The 24,415-nt window shown below is 50.7% G+C and overlaps 1 protein-coding gene across 7 annotated transcripts in view; it reads right to left on the bottom strand.

Moving 5' to 3' along the window:
- The window catches only part of NAV2 (neuron navigator 2), a 390,162-nt gene that overhangs the window by 54,111 nt on the left and 311,636 nt on the right, over positions 1-24,415 (bottom strand). For 5 of the 7 annotated variants that reach the window (XM_046685992.1, XM_046685990.1, XM_046685989.1 and 2 more), the window contains exons 12-19: positions 21,087-21,225; positions 13,399-13,690; positions 11,946-12,648; positions 8,779-9,246; positions 8,068-8,133; positions 6,625-6,669; positions 3,778-3,938; positions 2,374-2,562 (exon numbers count right to left, since the gene is read on the bottom strand). In XM_046685992.1, the coding sequence (XP_046541948.1) occupies positions 2,374-2,562; positions 3,778-3,938; positions 6,625-6,669; positions 8,068-8,133; positions 8,779-9,246; positions 11,946-12,648; positions 13,399-13,690; positions 21,087-21,225 (2,063 nt within the window). The remainder of the gene's footprint in view (positions 1-2,373; positions 2,563-3,777; positions 3,939-6,624; positions 6,670-8,067; positions 8,134-8,778; positions 9,247-11,945; positions 12,649-13,398; positions 13,691-21,086; positions 21,226-24,415) is intronic. The other 2 variants (XM_046685991.1, XM_046685993.1) reach the window with 2 other exon arrangements.

The following is a 24,415-nucleotide window of genomic DNA, read 5'->3' on the forward strand; positions in this document are numbered from 1 at the left end:
CGCCCAGTATCCAAACCCACGAACCCTGGGCCGCCGAAGCAGAGTGCGCAAACCTAACCACTATGCCACCTGGCTGGCCCCACTTCCTAAGTTTCTATCCTGCTTTCTGGCATATGATATACCTACCTGACTCTTACAAGGAGGTTCTATTTGGTCCAAACATGGAATATGAATTTTTTCCCCAGCTGTTTCTGCAATGCTGGGAGTTTATAAATTCAAAAGGAAAAAAAAATGTCTTCACCCAATGGCATTGCAAACACCTAATTGCACAAGCCCTATTTTGCTTGCGTAACACAATACCCTTGGAAAAAATAAAATCAATCTGATGCCAAATTTCCCAAGAGATGAAAATGTCATGTGTTCATAAGAGTATCAACAGCAGTCCCTACCCCTTCGCCCCAAATTTGATTACTACCTCTGCACTTCAGTTCCCCATCCTCATGAATCATCAGGTTTACAGAAGTCTAGACATTGCTCGTGGGCAAGCCCTTCTTATCAATGTCATGGGACGCCCTGGATATTCCACACCGTGCTGCCTGACAGCTTGACTCCAGATGGAGTAAATAAAAGCTATCTGCTGCTGCTGCTGTGACAGTCCTGCACCTTTACGAGGCAAAGTGTGCTTGTCTGGACAAGTTTCAGTGCTGAATGTGGTTCACTCAGGTACACACATGACAGGCAAGATGAATAGGGCACAAGCCACACTCCATATGCGAGTTGTCACCAGGAGGCTCGGAAACGCTCCGCGGCCATACTTGGCTAGCACTCGGACGGGAAAAAAGAGCAAGACAAAAAGGCCTACTCCTTCATCTTAGGGTCGACACAGCCTGCACTACTCCTGCTCTGAGTGGTTACAGCACTATTTCCTAGCTCTTCAGTCCAGCAAAAGCCTCTCAGTAACTCAGGCTCCACCCCTCCTCCATCCTCTGTCCGGCAGGTTCCCATATATGGATTTACGGACTTGCGTCCACTCACTGGATGTCACTGGATGCAAACGATACATAAATCAGGGCGGAGAGAACGAAGTTGCTAGGCAGATTAACTAGGGGCAGCTGCTCTGTAACTCAACTAAAACTTCTGCAAAAAAGAACACGGGGTAAGCAGAAGCCTCTATCCTGCATTTCTCTCCCTCTTGACTGTTTCGGGACTTCCTTATCAATGACAAATTTATTTGCTCTTTTCTACCCAGAGGATGCTGGGCATATTTCCCCAGTCTCACAGGGAGGAACCGGGAGCAGAGGGAAGCCCCTACGATCCCCTCCCACATTCTGTCCTGTGGCTGGCAAAAAAAAAAAAAGCATAAATAGAGACACTGCCCTTAGCCCAGGCTCCACTTCACCAAGAGTCCCCATCCTCTGGTTGGGGACTTCTACCTGCCAGGACACTAATGCTGAAGCTGAGTCCACAGACTGTGACATGTAATAACATTATTGGGTTAACATTTACATATATTTATATAATATTTATATATTATCTCATTTAATTCTAATAATTTCATGAGCTGGCTACTATTATTACTCCCATTTTATTGGTAAAAAAACAGAGGCACAGAAAGGTGAAGCAATGGCCCAAGGTCATATGCCTAAGAAGTGGTGGAGCTGGAATTTCAACCCTGGTAGCCTAATTTCACCGGCTCCAGTGTGCTACCTGCCCATCTTTGGGAGCTTCTGGTGGGGGGGGGGGGGGGTGGGGATGTCCCTGCATAGCATTTTGAGTGCTTGCTCCCCTAACTCACACCTTGAGTGAAGGAACAAAGGGCAAGAGAAATGAACCGAGTTAGGAAGATGGCTGACAAAGTTGCCCACAGTATTTTTCTCCCAAAATTCTGATTAAAATGAACAAAACATAAAAATCCAACCCAAAATATTCATGATTAGCAAGCAAAGAAGGAAAAGGTCATAACTAAATACAGTAAACTTAAAAACCTAATGCTTGAGTAAAGAAATAGAAAATTCTGGAGTGGAGCCGAGAGGAGGGCTGCCCACAGCTCCCCAAAGCCATAGGAGTGCATCAGCCCAGAAAAATGAACTCTGTAGTAACTCACTGTGCCAGGATGGTGAGCAGGAGGCTGAACATCACGACGGGGGCACAGGCCAATAGCTATGGCCCAAGTCCGCGAGAGAAAAGCTTAGAGCGGAACTTGGTCAGCCCTAGGTTCACCAGGGTTTTACGGGCAGCCTCTTCCCTAAAGTCCTGTGAGGTTAAAGAGTCAGACCCTACTATTCAGAGCTCCCCAGCCTGACCCCAGGGTAAGTGGGAGAGTTGGAAGCACTTACAGGTGGACAGGTGGCTCTCAGGTCAACGAGGTGAACTCGGCACAGAGGAACATTAACCACACCGCGAAACCTGGCGATGGTGTGTCTCCCTGCTTACCTTCTTCAAACCCGTCCCGGAACGAGCCTGAGCGGCTCATGGTTCTGCTCTTCTCATCCAGGGACATGGAGCTATTGCGGAAGCGGCTGTCGGTGTACGGGTCATACTGCCCATCGGCATTGGAGAGGCTGTGGGTTCTCAGCATGGTCGGGTTGGACAAGCTCATCTGAGTGACAGTGGTGGGACTCGCTGGAATGAAAGGAATGGAATCAAAAGGTTAGAAATTCATGTCTGTTCAAATCCTGGATGGGGACGCAGAGGAGACGGCATTATCATCAGCCGTATCCATCCCTGCCAACTTCGCTCCCTTGTCTATTTTCTAAAAGGTAGTCACATCAGCATTTGAGTTAACACACTTAGAGCTAAAAATAAGGGAGGAAAGGTGGGTCAGTTCCAAAGCAGGGCTCTGGGCCTCAGCTTTCCAACTTGGCACGTTCAGACAAGCTCGTGTCACCTTCCAGGCATGAGCTAATTACTCCCTGGGCTCATCTGGAACAATTCTCCCTAAAGCCCAAAGCCCAAAATAGTCCAACTGGGCTTTTGATCAGATGGGAAGCATTTGTACATGACAAGAAACTCTTGCCTCAAAGAGTTACGGCTGGGAAAGAACAATATGAACACAGGGCTCATTGCCTGAGATGGGGAACATTTCATAATGGCGCCTAAAGAGCTTCAACACGAAGGGGGCACGTCTACCTCGGCCAAAAATTGGAAGGACTCTGCCGCCCACCAGTCTCCACGGCTCAGCTCTCATCCTGCCACCTTCACGTGACCTTCCCCAGTCATTCCAGCCAAGACTGATCGCCCCTTTTTCTAACTGTATACAGTACTTGCTATCTGATCATACCAGTCTTTACACGGTTTCCTATAAAGCTTTGGATGGTTCCTTTCACCCTATTTATGAGTCTGTGTGGGCGTGTTTGTCTCTTGAAAACACTCCATTGACATGTCAGCAGGGGCCGTGTTACAAAGACTTTTCCTTTCCCCACTGTGCCAGGCACAGCATTAGGTCAGCAGCAGGCATTTCCAAGAATACTTGTTCAATCCTAACCTGATTCTTATTTCCAGCTTAATAAAGCCCTGAGGATGACCAAACAAGGAATCTGCTGTGAAACCTACTTCTTCAGGGGTCTTAGAACTAGAAAAGCCTCGCCTCAAGAATGGGAGGGTTTGCTCTTTGCTACAACCCCACCTATATCAACCGTGTACAGAAAACTACTGATTAGAGTACCAAACACATTTCTATTTTCTCTATTTCTTTTGCTATTAATCTCCGGTAATCAAACCACATTGCTGAGGGCTGGTCAGATACTGAGAGTGATAAGACCACATGTCTCTTTCAAAATACAGAGTACCTCTGCCTGGGGAGCTGATCATCACAGCTAGTGACGAGTGGCTACTCACCAAGCTGGGAAAAGTTGAATCTCGTTCCGGAGGGGGAAGTCACACTGGAGCCAGAGGAAAAGGGGGAGTTGGCGGCGGTGTCCTGCAGGCCTCCCGCGGAGTGGGACCGTAACCATTCTTTTGCGTCATCTTGTGTGCGAAGCTGGGAGGTGGGGGCATACCTGGACAGACGGAAATCAAGCTGGGATGAACTATGAACAACGCTTATGAAAAGGAACTCCGTGGCGCTGATGATAAACATAGAGAAAAAATATACATATCCACAGATGACGTTAAAAAAATCAGATCACTAGACATCTCGAAACTTACGAAGTTTCTCAAAACCTTTTTTGCTACTTGGCTGCCTTTGGGGAAAATTGCAATTCCTTTCAGTTTGGAGGGAATACATAAAGGGAGGAAGATTGGTAAATGGTGAAAAGAGCCGGCCCTGGGCGTAGCTGTAACATGTTGATTCATGACGGTATCATGTCAAAGCCCCCACCGTGACAGGACCGAAGCACAGAAACAAGCTGCTGTTAGGGTGTTGAGGACGTTTTACAGATAACTCACGGCTTCTGCATTCGGCAGCAAAAAGGAGTGGCCATGAAGCACGGCGTATCAGAAGCAGACACGTAGAGGAAGGCAGGAGGACACTGATGCTTATGGCGGTGGCTGCCATTTGGCATAAATGAGTCTTCACAAAAGGAACCCAAATCTTTGGGGTTCACACTTCAGAAGTCACGTGGCCCACCTCGTCATTTTCTGAAACGTATTTGGTAGAGATTTATCGAACGTCTCCAAGGAGCTAGGTGCCTTCATAGACATTCTCTCTCTGAAGCCTTCAGATCCACCCGGCCACGCAGACACTAATATTCCCGTTTTAGATTCAGGGAAAGTGAGGGCCGCCTTGGGTCACATGCTGAGATTTCAATCCATATTTGTCTGATTCCAAAATCCATGCTTTTCTCATTATGCCCACTGGCAGCATCTCAAATTTCTCAAGTGCCCAAGTGGCCAGAGTACCCTTGGACTTTTTTTTTTTTTTTTTTGAGGAAGATTAGCTCTGAGCTAACTACTGCCAGTCCTCCTCTTTTTTGCTGAGGAAGCCTGGCCCTGAGCTAACATCCGTGTCCATCTTCCTCTACTTTTATATATGGGTCACCTACCACAGCATAGTGTGCCAAGTGGTGCCATGTCCGCACCCGGGATCCGAACCAGTGAACCCCAGGCCACCGAGAAGCAGAATGTGCGAACTTAACCGCTGCGCCACTGGGCCAGCACCCCCCTTGGACTTATAAACAGATTACCAAAGGGTGACTACTGATTAACTAAATAGTGGGATTCCTTTGGCTTAAAAACAGGAGTTATTGGGGTGTTGGTATTGGATACGTGTGTGTATGGAGGGAGGGAGCTGCAAAGGGAGAGTCAGGGTGCGAGGGAACCTAAAAATGTTTCTTTCTCAATGTCTTTACTCTAGATGACGGATATGAACTTTCTAGATCCCATCAATTGCCTAAAGGCAGCCTGTCACATAACCCTATTCTGAATTCTTTTAAAAACCAATTTTAAATAGTCAGAGCTACATAATTTTGATAGGACAGACCTGTTCCAGAAATATATACAGCATTTTGAAATGTTCCTATTTAAAGAGCTTAGCTTCTTCTTGGGGCAACAGTGGGACATCACTTTCAAACTCATATTAAGAGTGGCCATCACTTCAGCATCTAGCATGGTTGCAGACAAGCAGCCTTCCTAGGCAGGATGAAAACTGCTAGGTACAAAGGGCCTTGCCAGCTCCCCCTTCTCAGGCCACAGTGCTGAACTTCTTCCCACAGGACATCTGTTGGGGGGGTTTTCAATACTTTTATTCTTCGATTCTTAGAATTGGCTTTCACTCGGAGCTCCTGTTGAAAGGGAGCATTGATACCCACCTCACGGCACTGTTCAAAATGCTCTCAGCCTTAAGAGCTGCAGGTTATTAACTACAGACACACATGACAGCAATGAAACATTTCATTCCAAGTTCCATTTTTTGCAAAAGCACTTAATGCTCAGTGCAGGGTGAAGCCGATGCTGTAAAGAGGGAGGTGTTTAGAGAGCAGGAGAAATGACAGCTGCAACCGTCAGACACTGAGACCATGGGGCAGGCGTCAGAACGGAAGTTCCTCTGGGCGGCAAAGTGAAGGAGATGATGTGAGCAATGGCGACTTGTAGCATCTTGTTTTACCAGGACTAACACCAAAAATGAGCCCAGGCCATGACTTGCAATGAACGAAAGGGCATTCCTTCCTTGTACTCTTTTCTTTCTTTTCACCAAAAAGTGATCACACTCGTGTCTTGTGGGCACTGAAAACTGAGCTGATTTTACCTGAATATTTAGACAAGTACAAAGCGACTGTCTTTAGTAATTTTCTATGGGCCGAAAAGTTAAATATTTTCAAATTGGGGGGAAATATTTCCCTCCTCCTTTGATCTTGCCCTGGCTAACAAATCAACATGCTACAAGTCATGTCCTTTTGCTTGGAAGACAGCCCATGAACAGAATGGTCACGGTGAAGTGCTCAGCGATTAACCCACTGGCCTTGGCAGGAGCAGTAACTGCTCTCGGGGCTCGCCCAGGAATGCTTTTCATGAGATGGTTTCACCACATCAAGCCTGAAGAAGCACAGCCTCTGCTCAAGCAAATAAGCCAACAAATGGAGAGATGAGAAGGAGAGGGGGCGAGGGGAGCTGTCGTCCAAAGGGTCCTGCTGTGGTGGCCAAAGCGGGGACCCCAGCCCAGCCCGATCCCCCAGCCATGAGAGAGTCACACAGCCAAGCCCCAAAGCCACACTAGAGGGCACGGATGCAAGGAGGAAACACAGATACCTGAGTCCTTTCTTAGGCAAAGTATTCCTATCAAGGTGCGGGTCACTGTAGGAAAGTCAAAACAACAGTGAGAACTTCCGAGCCGCACAGGGAAGGCAGACAGTGTGGGCGGGGAGAGGTGGAGGAGGCCGGAGAGACCTGGAGGCAGAGACACCGCACCGGGAGTGCTCCCTCATCCAGCAGTGCATGCAACACACCCACGCCCACAGAAACAAAAGAAACCCAGTCCTCGGCCTGCCCTGACACCAGTGCACACTGTGTCCGGAGTCGCCGGGGGGCCTGAACCACTCAATCCCAATTGTTCCTCCTTTTCCATGAGTTCAAAGCAAAACTCAGCCTGCCCCACCTCGAAGCAGAGCCCGTGCCTTCTGCTGCCCAGTCGCCCATCTCTGCACCACCACTGCGTATCAGAGAGGGAGATGCCAGCTTCCCTGCACCCTGACTCTGGCCCACCCCCCGATGCCACTGGCGATGACTTCAAGTGACAGAAGGGACTTGCCGGAGGGTTTCAAGAGGCCGGCAGTCTGCATATTTGGAATTCATCTGTAACGAAGTGAATTCCAGGTCCCTCTCCCTTTCTGCGGCCGTTGGTGGGCGTGTCGCGAGGAGCGGAGCCCTGGCCAGGGTTGGGGCATGTTACAACTTGCCGCCTGACACAGTCACGACATTCAGATCTCCAAAGAACAAGGGTTTAAAGGCTTGGTCTGTGAGTCAAGAGTTTTTGCTGATGATGGGGTGAAGAGCGTTTTCATTAATTTTTTTTTTTTCTAGCATGAAGCAACATCTGCTTGTCACGTTTGGCCAAGCCATGGCTCCCCGACAAATTTAAGGTCAATATCCATCTCTGAGGCCCACCCATAGGCAGCTGGGGGCAAACAAGCGTCTCTGTAAAGTCTAAACACTCCCCATATTCTCTCTCCTCATCATCACAGGAAATGGGCACACAGAACAGCAGCCTGCAGGACAGAACCAGCCAACTGCAGCAAAGGACTCTGACAGGGAAGGGAGCAGAGCCAGCTGCGTGGGGGGTGGGGGTGGGGAGATGGAGGTGAGGGCCAAGCTGCACGGTGGGTGGTAGGTCATTTCTGGTCTTGGACAGGGAGGCGGGGGTGGGAAGGGTGGGAAGCAGAAGCATGCCACAGGAAGGCTGAGATGCAAGTGAGAGCTCCCGCCGCCACCCCACGCCACCCCAGGTCAAGTGGCGGGGTTTGAGATTCCTTCCCAAGCTGGGAAGTGGGTGTCAGCCTGTGCCACCTCTCCCAGGGCTTTAGCGGACGGCGGAATAGACCCTCACTGGCATGTCTGGGGGTCACAAGGTACACCGGAGCCACGAACACAAGCGGAAGCCTCAGGCCAACAGCCTCACAAACAACATCTGGCTTGACACAGACGGGCAGAGGAACCCGGGGGCTTGGTGGGGTCCGCGGCCTACAATGGCATTACCTGTCCTGTTTCCTGGGCAGAGTACTTCTGCAGAACTTAGGGCTAGCGGCAGGGGAAGAGAGAGGGCTAGAAGTCCAGGCAGGTAGAAAACAAGAGAAGGCACATTAGATTGGAAGAAAGGGGGGATGGGGATTGTTATATATAATGATTAGAACATTTTTCTCATCCCGAGGCTTTCTTCCCTACGTGCAGAAATTGTATTCATCCCTCCTGCAGTGAAATCCAGAGCTAAGGACGCTGTTGGGTCCTTGATTTCCTATCACTCTGGCCGCAGCCCTTCAGTGGGGGTGGTTTGCCATGATGACCACCAAATCGAGCACATGCTACCACACAGTCCATGGCTGCAGCCAGCCCTACTCTGCCTGCACAATAACCAGTGGAAGCGAAAGAAGCAGCTGATGAACAAACAGAACAAAATGGAAGGATTTCAAAGGCAGAATGCCATTTAAAATGGAAGCATTGAAGATGCCCCCAAGAGGCTTCCAGCAGCCCCCAGCACTGAGAACAACCACAGTGAAAAAGATAACAGGAAACAGAGTGGAGCTTAATTCCACCCCAAACTGGCTTCCCCATGCAAAGACAGTAGTGATCAGAAAGAGAAATCTCCCAGGCAAAGGTGAATTAACACTTGGGATTCCTAACACAATATTCTGACTCCTGGCAGCGTGGCTTCCTGAGAGATACACAGGCAGCCAAATGCAGAGCACCAACCTTTCCGACAGTGCGGTCTTCACACTGTTGGTTCTGACAAAGGGAGTCAGGGAGTCATCCTTAGAGGAGGCGAGGAGGCCGGTGGAGGAGTTGTGGCTCAGGCCCCCTCCACTGCTGAGGGAGATGTCAATGGACTCACAGCTGGTGTGGAGGCTGCTGACGGACTGGAAGCCCAGGCCGTCCTTGCTCACTGCTGAGGAGCTGCTGGCGTTGGTGCCCCAGGTGAGGCTGTTGGAGGGGCCTGAGTGGGCTGAGCTGGGGCTGGAGGCTAGAGGAGACTGGTTGATATCCGCGTTCTTACTGTAGAGAGGACTGCTGCTGCCACTGCTCAGGACGCCGCTGCCGGAGGGGGACTCCAAGTTACCTTGCTGGGTCAAGGTGGCATGAGGATTGGAGATAACGACTGAATTTTTCATGTTTTCAGCTGTGGCAATGGGCACTTGCTTGGTAGGCTTCCCACCAAAGAGTCTGTGAAGAGACAAAGGGTTGTGCAGGTTGGACACCCGGAGTCGGGGGCACTGGGCTGTTCAAGGAGGTGGGGCACGGGTTCAGGAGTGGGAGAGCCCCTGGGGAGGGAGGCACAGCCACTCCTACAGAAGCGGCTACAGGCCCTCCATTGGGAAAGGCTGCCATATAGTGGGCCTGGACGCTGGCGCAGCACAGGTTCTAGCTTCAAGTTCTAGGCTGCAGCTGAGACTCTGGCTCTGAGACAAACAGGGACGGGGGACAATTTTCTACAGGTCTATCCACACTGGCCCAGATCTTGCTTCCCTTTCTTCCCATAAAGAGAGTAACTAGAAAACTGCCTTGGCCCAGGAAACATCTAGATGGAAAAGAGCTGTCTTCATCATCTTTGTATGCATGACCCCAGGCACAAAGCAGGCACTCAGCTGATGACAGTTCAACTCCAAGGGATTTGCTTTCTTTGATCTCAAAGCACAACATGTAGAATCAAGAACATGAGTGTAGATCTGGATGGGGCCTGAGAAAAGTATCTTCAGGGACTTATACTCAAGGGAAAGCCCAGCCTGAAAGATGTGCCCTCGAGGGCCAGGGGGCTGGCACTACCCAATGATGTGCACAGAATCCTTGCTGGCTTCACAAGACGTTAGACCAGACACATTGGGTGTGAACTGTGTCTTGGTGGCAGATACAGAGAAATGCCACTCCCTGTCATCTCCCCACTGCTCGTGACCACCAATGTCAGAATATAGGAACGGCACAAACATGACCCCCTCCCATTGGCACAAGGGCTGCTGGTAGAACGGCAGAATTGTCTTAAAGTTGGGGGGTGGTACAAGCTCTAGGAACGCGAGGGCTTTCTTCTACCCACTACAACCCCTTGGAACAGGTCCCTCTGGAAAGTGACGAAACCACTGCCTATTATGATGGCAGGGTGCCTTTCACCCCGCTACTCGAGGTGGTGTTTGATCTCTATCCTCTCCAAACGGTCCTTACAAATCTCAATTATTGTAAGAACAGACAAACAAACACATCATCAACCCTTACTACAATGTCTGGTGACAGATGAGAAACACTTTCTGCCTGATGACAATCAGAGAGTGAAATATCCTAGTGCAGAATCTCGGCTTCAGAATATTTACAAACTTCCAGTGACAGAGGCCTCACTGCTTCGAAGGGTAACTCACTCCATCGCCAAGCACTTCCAATTGTTAGAAAACCAAAATCGGACCCACCTCCTTCTGACTGTGCTCCTCGCTCCTAATCTTGCTATGAGTAACTACACAGAAAAAGCCCAGTCTTTTGTCTGGTAGTCCTTCAGATCGTCTGAAAACAGCTATCACGCTTCACCTAAGATTTCTCTTCTCCATACTAATGTACGACGAGAGAATTGAGAACACCTTCACGTTTTAGGAGAAACGTAATCACCAGGAACAGGCTGAAAGGCGCTCAATGCAGAGCTGAAGAAGCTGCGTGCATTTTCAAGTCTTCTATTCCACTAGCCTAAGGGTCTCGTAAAATGCCTTTGTAGTTACGAAAGGAAATCTATAATACCAAAAAGCGAATATTACATAGAATACTTGAGGCAAGAAGCAGAGAAAATTTTCATTTACAAGGCGATCTGTTAAAACAACAAAGAGCAGCCCAATAGGACCACCCCCTGAGAAAATAATCATTACTGAAATTCTAATAATCAAGTCTAGACAAAGAACAGTGAGCGGCTTCATTACACCTTGCATGTGGAATGCTTCTTCTGAAGTCTTTTCAAACATTCCGATTCATCCCCAAATATGTACATGCGCACATAATTTTTCTTTTTACACCACCTCATTTTCAATTCCTGGGACTTACTCTTCCCTCTGACAAGAAATCTCCTGAGAAGGTAGGACGAGCTTTGTCCTAGGCAGCTGCAGTGTGAGGACAGTCCCGTGGATATCATGATGAGATAAGAGGAACAGGCAACAGTTGTATCCATTTAAAAGACACCATGTTGAAAAACCAGCAAATAACAATATTTTCATGTAAAAATTTCCACTCAGGGAAAATGCCTTTTTAAGGTCATAGGAAATCAGTTTCCTGCTCTAAGAGGTGTTTTTTTTGAAGGAAGTTAAAATTTCAGAGACTAATTTAGAATTAAGTCTGCAGTAAAAAACGGTATATAGGGGATATTGGACTATTTGAGAAAAGGATCTAGCCAAGATCACTGTCTGGCATAATGATGAAGAATCTCAGCCACAGAGTTAGCAAGACAAGAAAAAAAAATGTGTCTGCTTCCCCTGGGCTACCCACCCAGATCTCAAGGGGCGTGAAGCTCTCATCTCGGAGGGTAGCTAACTTTTATGGAGTACTCACTATGGGCAGACTTGCCCGCATGGACTAGTCTCCATGAGAACTCTCAGGGGGGTGTCCCCATCACGCCCAGCTTACAGATGAGGAAGTGGAGGCAGCATTGTTAAAGCTTACATGGTGGCTAACTAAGGTGGACCCAGGACTTGAACCCAGGACGACTGATTCCAGAGGCTTATGATTTTCATCCCAACAAGGGAAAATAATCACCGACAAGAAAATTGCCAGCAGGATAACAGTTTTACCCTAGGACCAAAGTGGAGAAAAGCAGAGGCTGCTTTAACTAAGAATCAGGAATTTATTAATCTAGGATGCCATGCCACGTACTCCACTTCTGCTCAGTGCCACTACCCACTTACCTGCGGAGTGTGGGAGATGCCACATCAGGGTACTTGGCCCCTGGCTGGAGAGTGCCCTGAGCTGCACTGGACACAGGCTGGGCTGCCGGCGTCACCTTCACTGAGTTACAGGAAGCCACACTCTCGTTGTCCGATGAGATGCCTTTCTCCTTATCTGTCTGGTTGACCAGACCCGGCAGAGAGCTGCCCAGGGCCGTCTTGGAAGGCTCCCTCAGCTTGGGCACCGGCAGGCCCGCTGACTTGCTGCTGATGTTGGAATCTATGCTGCTGGTGCTAGACCTGTTTCCGGCCCCATTCCGGCTGGTGGACTTACTGGGCCTTGGCAAACTCCGGTACTGCAAGTTTGTCCGGGAGCTGAGAGACAGGTACCCATCGTCCTGATTCTGAGCCGCATCCATGCTCGTCTTCCGACCAGCAGACCGACCGACAAGCGCAGACGACTTTGGGATTTTGCCCAGCGTGGCTGACCTGCTGGTGACGGTGGCCCCGCTGGCTGTGATCATGGCCAGACCGGCGGCCGAGCCACTCTGCTTCTTGAACCCAAAGCTGTTGGCATTGGCAGCGGGCGTCCTGGAGCTGCTGGCGAGGGGCTTTTTGGACTCGTCACCACTGCTGCGGCCTGCGTCTGATGGGGAGCGCTTCACCTGAGAAGCTTTGGGAGACAGCCTGCCTTTCTCAGACACCTTCGCATCGTCCGTTTTTCCTAAGAGAAATCAGCAGGGTTAGCCGGCAAACCAAGAAGCCAGCCAGCTCCGTCTGTTTAAAATTCTCCCCTCCTTGGAAGAACGGGCTCGCTTTCTCCTTGGGGAAAGGTGTACCCTCGGGAGGCAGAAGGAAAGAGCTTTTTATAAAGATAATCTCGTCTACTACTGTCACCGTGAGGCTTTTAGATGTCGATGATTTTACTTACTTGCAAAGCAGTCTAAATTGACCCAGAATAAAGCAGAGCCAGCCCGTCACTGATACACCTGGGAAAGGGAGCCTGCCCTTGACTGACCTTTCTCCCTCTGTGCATTAAAGAGCCATCCCCTTACATTTCCAGGAGGTTCCCCTGCCTTCCTGCAAAAACTTGTTTCTTGTTTACACACATCCCTAAATCACAGACAACATCAACCCAACACCCCGACAGCTCGTAGACACATGCCCTGGAACGGCCTGCCCGGGGTGTGAGCTCTCACCCAGCACGTGGTTATACTAATTCAATACGCTTCAGCAGCTGAACCGTCTTCAGAGTTTAAGAGGCTCATACGCTTACCTATTTCCACTTGGAAAAGGGTAGGGACGGGAACCTTTCTGAAAGCTGGTTATTAGCAGAGACTAAACCCTAAGAAGAAATACCCGAGCATTTATGGGGACTGAAAAACCATGTCAAGTCCTTGCTAGAGTGATTAAGGTTTTCGTTTTCAAATGGGCAGCTGTGGATGGCAGACAGCGCCCGCCTCCTCGCACTCACCGGTTCCTGGGGCCTTCAGCGTGCCTGCCGGGGCGGCCGCCTTCGTCCTGGGCACGGTGATGCCCACCTGAGCCGTCATGCCGCGCCGCCACGAGCCTGTCTGCGAGATGACGGGGTTCTTCTTGCCGGACGTGCTCTTGTCGGACTCGTCGGACACGTCCGAGGGGTTCCGCCTCCACTTGGACCCTGGCTCCATCTTTACGCCGCTGTCTGACCCTCCGTCTGACTTCTTGACATCATCGCCGGACCACAGGGAATTTCTCTCCACCTGCGAGTGCTTCTCGGCGTCGGTCTGCGGACGAGACTCTCTGAATTAGTCCTTCCCAGATCCAGGCTGGGGAACCCCTCAACCCAGAGCAAAAATGCTGATGCGATGGAAGAGTTAAGAGAAAAACAAGAGATAAGCACTTTGAAATGTCTGGGCCTTTGTACTCTGGTTATCTTGTCAGAAAGCCTGATGTTTTTCATTCAAGGAAAGCAAAGATTATAGTTCGGTCCTAGAAGGGAGTGAGGGAGAGGGTAACAGGGACCAGGGGCAATGGGGGAAAGAGCCTCTGGGAGGAGACCCACCAGCAGACAGAGACGGGGGAGAGTCCAGCCACCAACTCTCTGCTCTTGGTGGCAAGCCTCCCCAACTCGGGCGGTCTGATCCCCATCCGGCTTCCAGCCTCCCTTCTCTTTGTTCTGCCGGCTCCCTCTCGCTGCACTGGCAGCGAGATCTCTGGATCCAGCACAGCGCCACAGTCTAACACACTGAGCGAGTCAGTAAGGGAGCAGGGCGGCTGCTAGTTCCACTCAAATCTGGGAGAGGGGCTGAGAAGACAAACCCTGAAGCTACTTCCCCGCGGTGCCAGAAGCCAACGGCGGCTCCTCCCGCCCCAGCTCCATTTATACACCACCCCTTTGCTCTGCTTGTGGGATTTTGTTCAGACAAGGGATATAATTAGCCAGCTTTCTTTGGAAGAGCCCTGACCTGCTGGCCTGGAACCCAGGAGGGGACAGAAGTGTGATGTTAATGATTTGCTGCAGTGAAAAGGCAGAAAGCTAAGCAGAATGCTTCGGGGGCCTCCCCAGGGGCCGGGGTCAGTCCGAGGAGATCCCAGCAGGCAGCAGCAGCACAGGGATTGGGGGTGGAGGTCAGCAACAGTTAGGGCGGCTATGCGAGACCCAAGTCCCCTGTCTGCTCTGCTTAACTAGCAGGTGTGCGCAACCGCAGCCAGGTAGGAAACCGAAAGGACACCTGGCAGGAGTCTGGCCTAATGCCTGTCGTCCAAGAGGACGAATGCCTTCCTGCGCCGAGCACACTGGCCAAACGGGGCAAGCAGGTCAAGTTCAATCTCGTCCATCACAAGCACGCCCCCCCTCCCCGCCCCCACGCACTATGAAGTCCACTCATCCATGACAGCCACCTTCCGGTGCCTTCACTTGTTCAGTCATACTGCACACACATGCTGAGTCCCCACCAGGCTAGGGAGTTTCCGAGTTTCGAACATGCCTCGAAGCTCCTCATTCAGCTGTGGTGAGGGAAACAGACAGAGGCCTTCCTACCTCTGGGCACAGACAGGAGCGCAGCCAAGGCTTGATGAGTAAGTGAGTGAACAAACGAACACAGCCTTGGGGCTACAGCACACTTTAACAAAACGGTGCCCCCAATCCCGGCCATCATCTGCTCATGAGGGTTAGCAGGTGAGCAGCACTGCCTCACCTCAGTGTCACAGAAGGACCGACACTCAAGTCACCCACCCCCTGCACAGCCACCCCAGCCTGGCGGTCCCTTCCTCCAAACCCTCCCAGGATGTTCCTTCAACCAGACTGACTCATGCCTGCCATCTGCCAGGTACCATGGAGGGTCTGAGGATCTGCAGGTCAGACTGGTTCGCACCATCATGGAATTTACGATCCAGTGAAAGAGGCAGAGGTTGGATAAATAAATACAAATACATGTGCAATTGTGAATTATGAAGAAAGTTATAAAGAAAAGGACAAGGAGTCTGAGGGAAATACAGGCACTGATGTAATTTAGATGATGATGATGGAGGTGTGGGAGCCTGTCAGGTAGGGCCATTCTGAAGAAGTGCCCGATAGAATGAGAAGACACTAAGAGATGAGTTTAGGGAAGAGCATGCCAGGCAGAGGGGAAGAGCATGTGCAAAGGCCCTGAATCAGGAAAGAGCTTGGCTTTGGAAACATTCATCCAACAAATATTTGCCACTATGTGCCAGGTAAGCTTATGGGCACCGGGAATACCACAACAAATACAAATCATTAACCTTCCGGACCTTATGTTCAGGTACATCCCAACACTTTCTAATCCACTCCGAGAAGTATATCTCATCCTGGGTTACTGCATTAGTTATTTTTTTAAGGGTCCTATTCCTTATTTCCCCCAATCAAACTGTAGCGGTGCTAACAGCAGAAGTAACAAGCAGATTTATTGAGCACTTACTATATGCTGGGTGCTGGGCTAAAGTGCTTTACAGGGATCATTTAATTTAATCCTCACCAAAACCCAGTTCGTATTCTCAACATTCATGAGAAAACTGAGGCAGAGAGGAAAAGAAAAGTGCCCAAGGTCACACAGCAAGGAAGCGGAGATGCAAGGATTCCAGGGAGTCCAACAGAACCCACGTTTTAACCACTCTGCCACGCCGCCTTCCTGGAGAAGAAGTCTGAGGACATGAGACACTTCTGCATTCCCAGCAGCACCGAACACAATACCTACACCCAGCAGATTCTCCTTCCACACTGGCTGGCTGGGGGCCCCCAGAACTCTGATTCCACCAACGGCAGAGAGAGCACATAGGGCCCTGGTCCAGGACTGTGGTTTGAACCGCCCTTCCCCCCAAGACAGAACAACCACCTAACCATCAGACCCCCACGACTTGGTCCAGGGTGGTAGCCTTCCCAGCTCGCTCTGCACAGCAAGACACCCACCCTGGGACACTCTACTGGCTTCGAGTTCACATCTCCCTAGCCAACGTTTCCTGAGCTATGAGCCAGAGCATGTGGTAGCACCACTAGGAATCGAAGATGAAGAGGTCCCAGCCTGTGTGTCCCCAGAGCCTACAAGAGCAGGGCAGCAGGACAGCCACATGGGGATGCACACAGAGCCGTCCCCTCCCCTTCGCTCTCCATGCCCTTGTCAGTGGTTCCCATCTCACATGGCACCTCCTTCTAGAAGGACTTTCCTGCTGCCCCTACCTGCAAACCACGTACTCATGCAACATCTAAGAAGGAAGGCGGGAAGTATGCAGGGGGGGAGTTCACCCCTGAGGGCCCAGGTTCTTCAGGGACCGCAGAAGGGAGTGTGAGAGGGTGGGTCTAAGGAGGGGCCCGAGGAGTGAGGAGGGGCTGTGTGGTATGATGTGGTGGAAGAGCACAGTGTAGAGTTTGACTTCAGTTCAAGAACCGGGTACTGCCACTCCTTGCTGTGTGTGATCCTGGTGGAGGCGCCTTACTTCTCTGAGTTTACAACCTTGTGTATAAAATGGGGACGATGATAGATGAGTGCCTTAGAGAGCTGGTGGTGGACTCAATGAGCTCGATGTGGAGGAACTCAAACACCTCTGAAAATCCCCAGCACTTCAACATTTATGCTACTTCCTCTTGCATTAGGGTGAACAGGGTACTTGTCCTTCCTGCTATCGGGCCACAAGCCTCTAGAAGCAGCGGACACTGTCCTCTTCATGCCCATATCCCCTGCAGATCAAGAGGCTAAAGTGGTTGAAGTTGGAGCCAGTAATAACAGAAATAATTAACAGCATCAGCACCTGCCATTTTTCTCGCCAGGCACTGTGTCCCTATACGTACCTTATCAGCTCATCTAGGCCTCTGAGTTTGTACTATTATCCATAGTTTAGAGACCAGGAAAGCACAGGTGTGAAGAGGAAAACAAGTTGCCTAAAATCACGAGCAATATCTCCCAGCAGGTGGATAGAAAGGCGCCCCTCGTCGCCCCCAGCCAAATGCCATCCCCACGTCCAGACCAACACCCAGAGAAGATCTAGGGAGCTCCAGGCTCACTCAAGGCCACACAGGACAGGAATCCTTGCCAGAGAATTCACAATTTTATTTTCTTGAGTAGCACAAAATAAACTCACATGGAATTTTCTTTTCCTCCCTGTATACTTTATTAAAAATTTCACAGGAGGTGAAAATAAGAGGAACCTTGACATGTGCTTCTTTGCATCTCGGCATCTGGAATGGAAACTTCCATGGAACTGAGAGGAAATACTAAATGACCAAGGACACGCACGGATAGATGAATATGTGAGGGAGAGAGATGTATTTGTTAAAGTCCTCTGCCATCAGTACACTGTCTTACATATGAAATGCTGCAAAATACACGATGAGCTGCTCTGAAACTACAAACAAAATATATGCGGAACACAGTCAACTTTTCATTCCTGATGCGAATGGAGGAGGGAGGCAGAGGGACAGCGAATCCAGAGGAAACTGAGACAGAAAGAAGGTAACTTCTGAGCAACCACCGGGAATCAGACACCGAGAGAGTGTTCAGATGGAGTATTTCCATGTCACCCTTCAAGATAGGGCCAGTTACTGCTACTTTACGGACGAGGAGGCAGAGGCTTGGAGAGGATGATTAGCTTATCCAAGGATGTCACAGAGTGAGGAGCTAGGCTCTGACTTCAAAGTCCTTCTACCCAACATGGCAGCCTAGTGTGGCTGCCCAACCAGGTCCACCAGCTCTCCTGGGGAAAGCGGGTCAAGAGCTCTCAGACCTCAAGCAGGGAGATTCTCTGCCCAGCATGCAGAGGAGCCATGAGCACAGAGGCCCGATGATGGGTTTCTGGGCACGTGTGCCCGTCGAGGGCACCCTCAGGGCTCCTCAACTTCCTTGGGCAAGTCACTCAGACACACAGGGTCTTCCATCTGCCAAGGATTGCTCCTCTGTTACCCCCTCTTTCTCTTCAACCAGCTAAATGCGGCTGCTCCTTGGCAGTCCAGGCAATAACTCCCCGGTTTCTTAGACGTAGCTCCCTTAGCTGTTCCATGGCAGCTTTTCAAATATGAAACCCTAGGCAGGAAGCCTGTCCTCAACCTGTTTTTCTGGTGCACATGCTGAGCCCCTTCTTCCTGCCTCTCTGTGTGTACTCAGGACACTGCGTGCTGCCCGTCATCCAGGAGAAACCAGCATGTGATGGAAAGTGGAATGAGCCCCGGGGCAGGACGGCTGCGCACATCCTCCCGTTGCCTGACGCTGCTCAGAGAGGAGTAACTTCCTTTAGCGTTCTGCCAGGTGGTACAGGGGAGGGGGAGGAGGCTGCGACTTACGCTGTTCAAATATTTGGAGATGCTCCCAGACAGGAACAAAGGGATGCCACAGAAATCATCTCAGTAGGAATCTCAGTAACTATTGGTGCAAGTCTGCATTTATTTTATTCCAAGACCTGCTTGCCTAGTTTTTATTTAAATATTTTAAACTCAGGTAGTTTTGTAGCAGAAAACAATCCAATGAGTACTAAACCCTTTACATCCTTTGAAATTAACTTTCTGACCTTGATCAAAAGACATGTTTGTGTAATATTCTTGAGCCTTGTCTGATGTGACATTTGCGAGATGAAGCAAAGAGCTGGTCAAAGATGAGGGGGCCCTGGCATTAACCAAATCCAAGTGCATCAGACAGGAAGTCATTTGTAAATCCCAGATGTTACTCTATATCAGGGTGGGAAACAGACTCCAACTCCAGCTTTGCAGGAAGGAAGCAAAGACAAGGAGATCACTCCCACAGCACGGTGTCGGCTCAACGTGCATCTTAGGGGCAAGGCTCTTCCTAGCTCACAAGCAAACAAGAGACACCTGTTGGTTTATTGATCTCTCTCTTTCTGTCTCTCCCTCCAGGTTCCCCACCTCGGTGTCTAAGGACAGTCTAGAAGCTTGGTGGTTGTTACTTTGAAATTAGAATGTCTCAGAAAAAAAAAAAAGTGTCCATAGGAAAGGAAACTGGTGGATATGGTGACATTTGGCCAGTGGTAGGTGGCAGAGACCCAAGCCGGCTGGTGTTTCTAACTCGTGCCTGGTCACTGATGAAACAGTGATCGCTCTCAGGCAGCATGGCCTTGGGTTTTTATTAATCAACTTTTTAATTGAGGTATACCATTCATATACTAAATACACAATCTTCAGTAGATAGCTTGAATAAATTTTATAAAATTAACTTACTTACTTAACTACCACTCAGATCAAGACACAGAACATTATCAGCACCCTCAAATTCTTTGTGTCCGCTTCATTTGGGTAACTTTTTTTCTTCACCACCACCACCACCACCCACCCTCACTCCCCAACAATAATTAGAAGTTCTGACTAAAATGAAAACTCAAGAAGTCACAGGCAATCCCAGAGGCAACACCTCTGATATTTCATCAGGCCATGTTCACACTTCCGTGGGACAGACTCACTCCCACTCTGACATGTCCTTTATTTAGGCCTGTCCTCCAAGAAAAGACACCTCTGAGAGCAAAGAGATTTCCAGAGCAGCTCCTGTCTGTAGAGAGTGAGAAACAGCTGCGAAAGGAAGCGGATGCGGAAGGGAGGGAGGGAGAGAAGGGGGCAGTGTCAGTTCTGCCCTCCAGAGGTCCCTCTAGGAGACTCTGTCCCCATCAGACCTTCATGTGGGTTCATCCAAGGCAGCAGCCCCATAGGTGGGAGGGACCCATCCTGAAAACATCCCAGCCCACACATGCCAGTGCTGCCACCATGGCTGAGCAGTCGTCACGCCCATCAGTCCCAACTTGGGGACCAGCTGTGAGGACGACACCTCGGTTTTCCACTAAGAAATGGGCTTACCAGAACCAACCACTTACTAGAACCCCGGACCACTAAGGAAGGCTGTGAGGGCAAGTGACCACGCCCCCACGGAACAGCTTTGGAAGCAAAGATGAGGCCGCACCGTATCCGAAACACACAATCTGAGAGTGTAAAGTAGGGCTGGAAAGCTCAGGAGCCTCAGGCCAAACAGGGATTTTTAAGGGGGCAGCTGTGGCACACGGGGGCCTGGGTCCCTGTCTGAAGGGGGCTGACACGTGGAGAAAGTAGCCTCGAGGAGGCAACATCTTTTGATTTTTCAGGAGAAACCAGAAGCTCATTTTCATGTAAAATAATGTATTTTAAAAATTTGACATGGAACCCAGTTTAAAAGAAGAGTAATACTGTGGACCAAATAAAACACATTGGCGGGAGCTGTGACCTACAGATAAACAGTCCCCAACCTCTGGTCTTTCCGTCCAGAGTTCTCCATCTTTGTTTTCATCCCATCCCTCCCAGGGATCAGACACGTGCTGTGGACAGGGGTGTCACTGTGGCTAAGAGGGGATACATACTCCAGGCTAAAGACAGACAATTGAGTCCGACATTCTTTTTTTTTTTTTTTTTCAAGCAGATTATAAACCTGAGGTCCGGGAAGGAAACATTTTACCAGGGCCACCCCAGTGAGAGTGGGCGAGGTCCCCCCACTCCAGTTTCCAGGCCCCACTGCCTGACCCCGTTTCCCTGCAAGCAGAGGCCACAGTCGGGAGACGAGAGCACAGGCGGCAAGCAGGAGGTCGGGCCTCGTCTCACAGACCTGGGGATTCTGCTCACTCCAAATGGCCCCCTTGACCCACAAGCCCGAGGGCCCCTGCTGGCAGGGGCCTTCGGAGGAGCCTGGGAGGGACCCTGTTCCTTACCTGCACGTCCAGGTTTTTGCGAGAGGAGGCAGGTGTGTTGGCATAGGAGCTGATGGAGGAGCTGGTGTTGATGTCATCAGTGCTGAGGTTGTCTATGGTGTCGCTGATCCCGCTGCTGACGGAGCTGCTGTCATCCCAGCTGTCAAGACAAACACATCCTGACCACCCAAACCTCATGCTGTGCCAGCTCAGGCTGACGACACAGACAAACGAGTCCTTTCCCCGAAGGATCCTTGGGTCATGAAGCCCCAGAGAAAGTTCTTTTGCCTCTAACGTCACTTACCTTTAAGGGGACCATCCACCTGTGCCATTCTGGACTGGCAGCTGGGTGAGGTGGCTGATACGCACCTTCCCCCAAAGGGCAGGTGCATTTCTGAGCAGAGGTGGCTAAAGACGCCACCCACTCCCTACCCCATCCTCAACATCGTCTCGGGAACTCTATAGAAGCCAATGGCTACTTCCCAGGCCTAGCGGCAGAGTAGGAACAGTGGGTTTGGAGACTAGCGCCAAGAGCCATGCAGAGAAATCCTCGGGGTCGGAGTGGGAAGAACAGCTGATGTTCAGATTCTTTGGACTCCACTCCTGGACCGCAGCGCCAAGGGAAGGAAAGTGGCAGAAAACTGTCGACTCTATGAATAGCTCGAAGTCTAACAATATCCCAGGATGCACCTAAAATAGAGTCCATTTCCCAACCCTCAGACCCACTGAGACCACCCCCCGTGCTCAAGTTAAATCTCCAAGCGATGAGCCCTCTTCCTCCTTAGCATCTCCCACCTCCCAGTGCCACCAAGACATTTAACCCACCACCTGGTCCACCACCTCTACTTGTCAAAAGCATCCCAATGGGGACAACTCTCTACGTCTCCTGCTGCCCTTGCAATTCGAGTGGCCGTCAACTCTGCCTAGGTTATAGCCAACAGGCCAGCTGAGCCCCGTGTTCCACTTCTGCTCCCTAACAATGCATCCTCCCCACAGCAGCTAGAAGGATCCTTCCGAAACACAAATCGGACCCCGCTGCACCACTGCTTGATGCCCTCCAGTCGCTTCTCAGGGACTTAAACCCAAACTCCTTTGGCCCTCAAGACCCTCTGATCCCGCCTCCCCTTCCAGTCCTGCCTCGCGCCAGCCTCTCCATCACTCACTGGCTCTGCTCACATGGGCTTCTGTTCCTTCTAAGCCAACAGGGCTCTTGTGTTCATGGCTTTGCACTTGTTGTCTCCCTTCCTGGACACTTGTCTCTGCCTCCTCCTCATCTGAAGAGTCATCTCCTCAGGAAGGCGTTCCCTGGTCCCTCTCTCTGCAGTGTCCCTGCCCCCACTACCCATTGAGCCTGCTGCATGTTCTCATTTGTTTGGTTGCAGGTACATAGCAGGTACTTAATAAATACTTGCTGATTTAAATTCATGGGAGTGAGAAGTCAAGCAGGCTATAAAGTAAGCTTCCATCATTAACACTGGAAAAAGGGAAGTATTACTGTTTCTCTATTGTACACATGGAGAAACTGAGGCTTTGGAAGGTAAGATGCCTTGCAGGAGACCACACAGCAAGAGGTGGCGCAGGAGCCGGATCCAGCCACTGACTCCAGAGCCACCTTCTTTATGTGACACCAGACGGCTTTCCATTGCATCCACGTTCAGTGCACACGGGAACACGACACGGCCCACTTCCCCAGGAGGAGGCTGAGGCTCGGGAGGCCAGGCACAGCCAGCTGAATGTCAGACAGCGGGGGCGGCAGGGCAGCATCTCCCACCAGACCCGCCTGATAACGGAGCACCGATGTAACCACATCCCTCCACCATGAAGCCCTCCTGAAAGGCCTGCCGAGCGGCAGCCTGATGCCTCAGCAACACTAGGGGGCTGAGCACCACTCCCCTCAAACAACCCAAAGAAGTTCTAGTTCACCCCACAGCCTGTAAGACGCCTGCCTGAGCTCTGCTGAGCTCAGTGAAAACCTGTGCTCATCAGCTTTCCCATCAGCGTGCCAGTCTGGCTCCCAGAAGCCCAGCTGGAGGGTCCCGCGCGCACGCACGAAGGGCAAAGTAGGAAGGCGGGTCCCAAGCAGGGACGATAAAGGCGGGAAGTGTGAGGGCTCAGAAAGGGGTTTACTATGGATGAATTCACCAGGGTCCAGAGGGGCCCAAGGCTGCAGGGGCTCAGTAAACTTCACTGCTCCATTTCCACCTTCTGGCCCGGCCTCCATCGACCTCCAACTTCTCCTTCTGGCCTTCTCCAAATGCTCCAGGCCACCCTCCTCTGAACTCTCACACAGTCTCGTGCATCTGCATTCACTTCCATAGGCTCTTACACAGTTTTCTAGCTATTCTCTCTAGGAAGGTCTGTCCTACCTTCCGAATATATGCAGGGACCTGCTTAGTGACAGCCACCAAGTGCATATCATGTGTCAGGCATCGTGCTTGAAATAGACATTTCTCCAATCCGCATATCACACCTGCTGGGTACCTATTACCCTCCCCCTCTGACAGATGAAGAAATCCAGGCTCAAGGAACAAGCATCTTGACCAGTGTTGTTCCGTCAATGTTAGAATCAGGTTTCAAATGCAGAAGTGTCGAACAGGTGCTCCCTCCGGCCTGAATCACGCTGCCTTTCACACCAACGGCCTCTCGCTAAGCACCTGCCAGCTACCCAGTGCCTGCGCACTTTCTCCCCATCTCCCATATTCACTCACGGGTGGCCTTGCTCCTTCGTGAGGAGGCTGAGGCTGTGAGAACTGTCGTCCAAGGTCACTGCAAATGTATGGCAGAGCTGTGAGTGAGACGCTACCTGACCCCTCAGCCCACCTCTCGCCCCAACCCCACCTGCAGGGCAGTGTTGCAGCAATGTCCCCTCACTTTGCATCCACTCCACTTCCAGGCACACAGTATGTATTTACTAAAGGCCTCCTGACCGAACTCACATGCAGAGGAGACGGGCCAAGTTCTGATGCAAACTAACCACCTGCGGTGGATTCTGAGCCCAGCTCCCTCCCACTTCGTTCTTTGACAAGTCACAACTTCCGTGCCTCAGTTTCCTTAGGGGTGACAGGTGGATGATCCCACCTAGGCTGGCAACCACGTAAGGCTCTGCTGGGGAAAGCATGACCTAACAGATGGAAAAGGCCTGAAATCTGCCCTCACCATTAAAAGAAAATCCCATGAGTCTTTAATTGCATCTGCTCTCCAGGGTTAGGAATTTAATGTATCTAAAATTTCCTATAAGACGACAGAGGGCCGACGGGAGAGGAGTGTGGCCGGCAGGAGGAAGGAGGGAAGTCACAACAGATGCCCACAAATCCAGACCCCAGACCTTTGGCTTTGAAATTGTATCACTG

Source organism: Equus quagga, chromosome 14 (genome assembly GCF_021613505.1).
Source record: "Equus quagga isolate Etosha38 chromosome 14, UCLA_HA_Equagga_1.0, whole genome shotgun sequence".
NCBI lineage: Eukaryota > Metazoa > Chordata > Mammalia > Perissodactyla > Equidae > Equus > Equus quagga.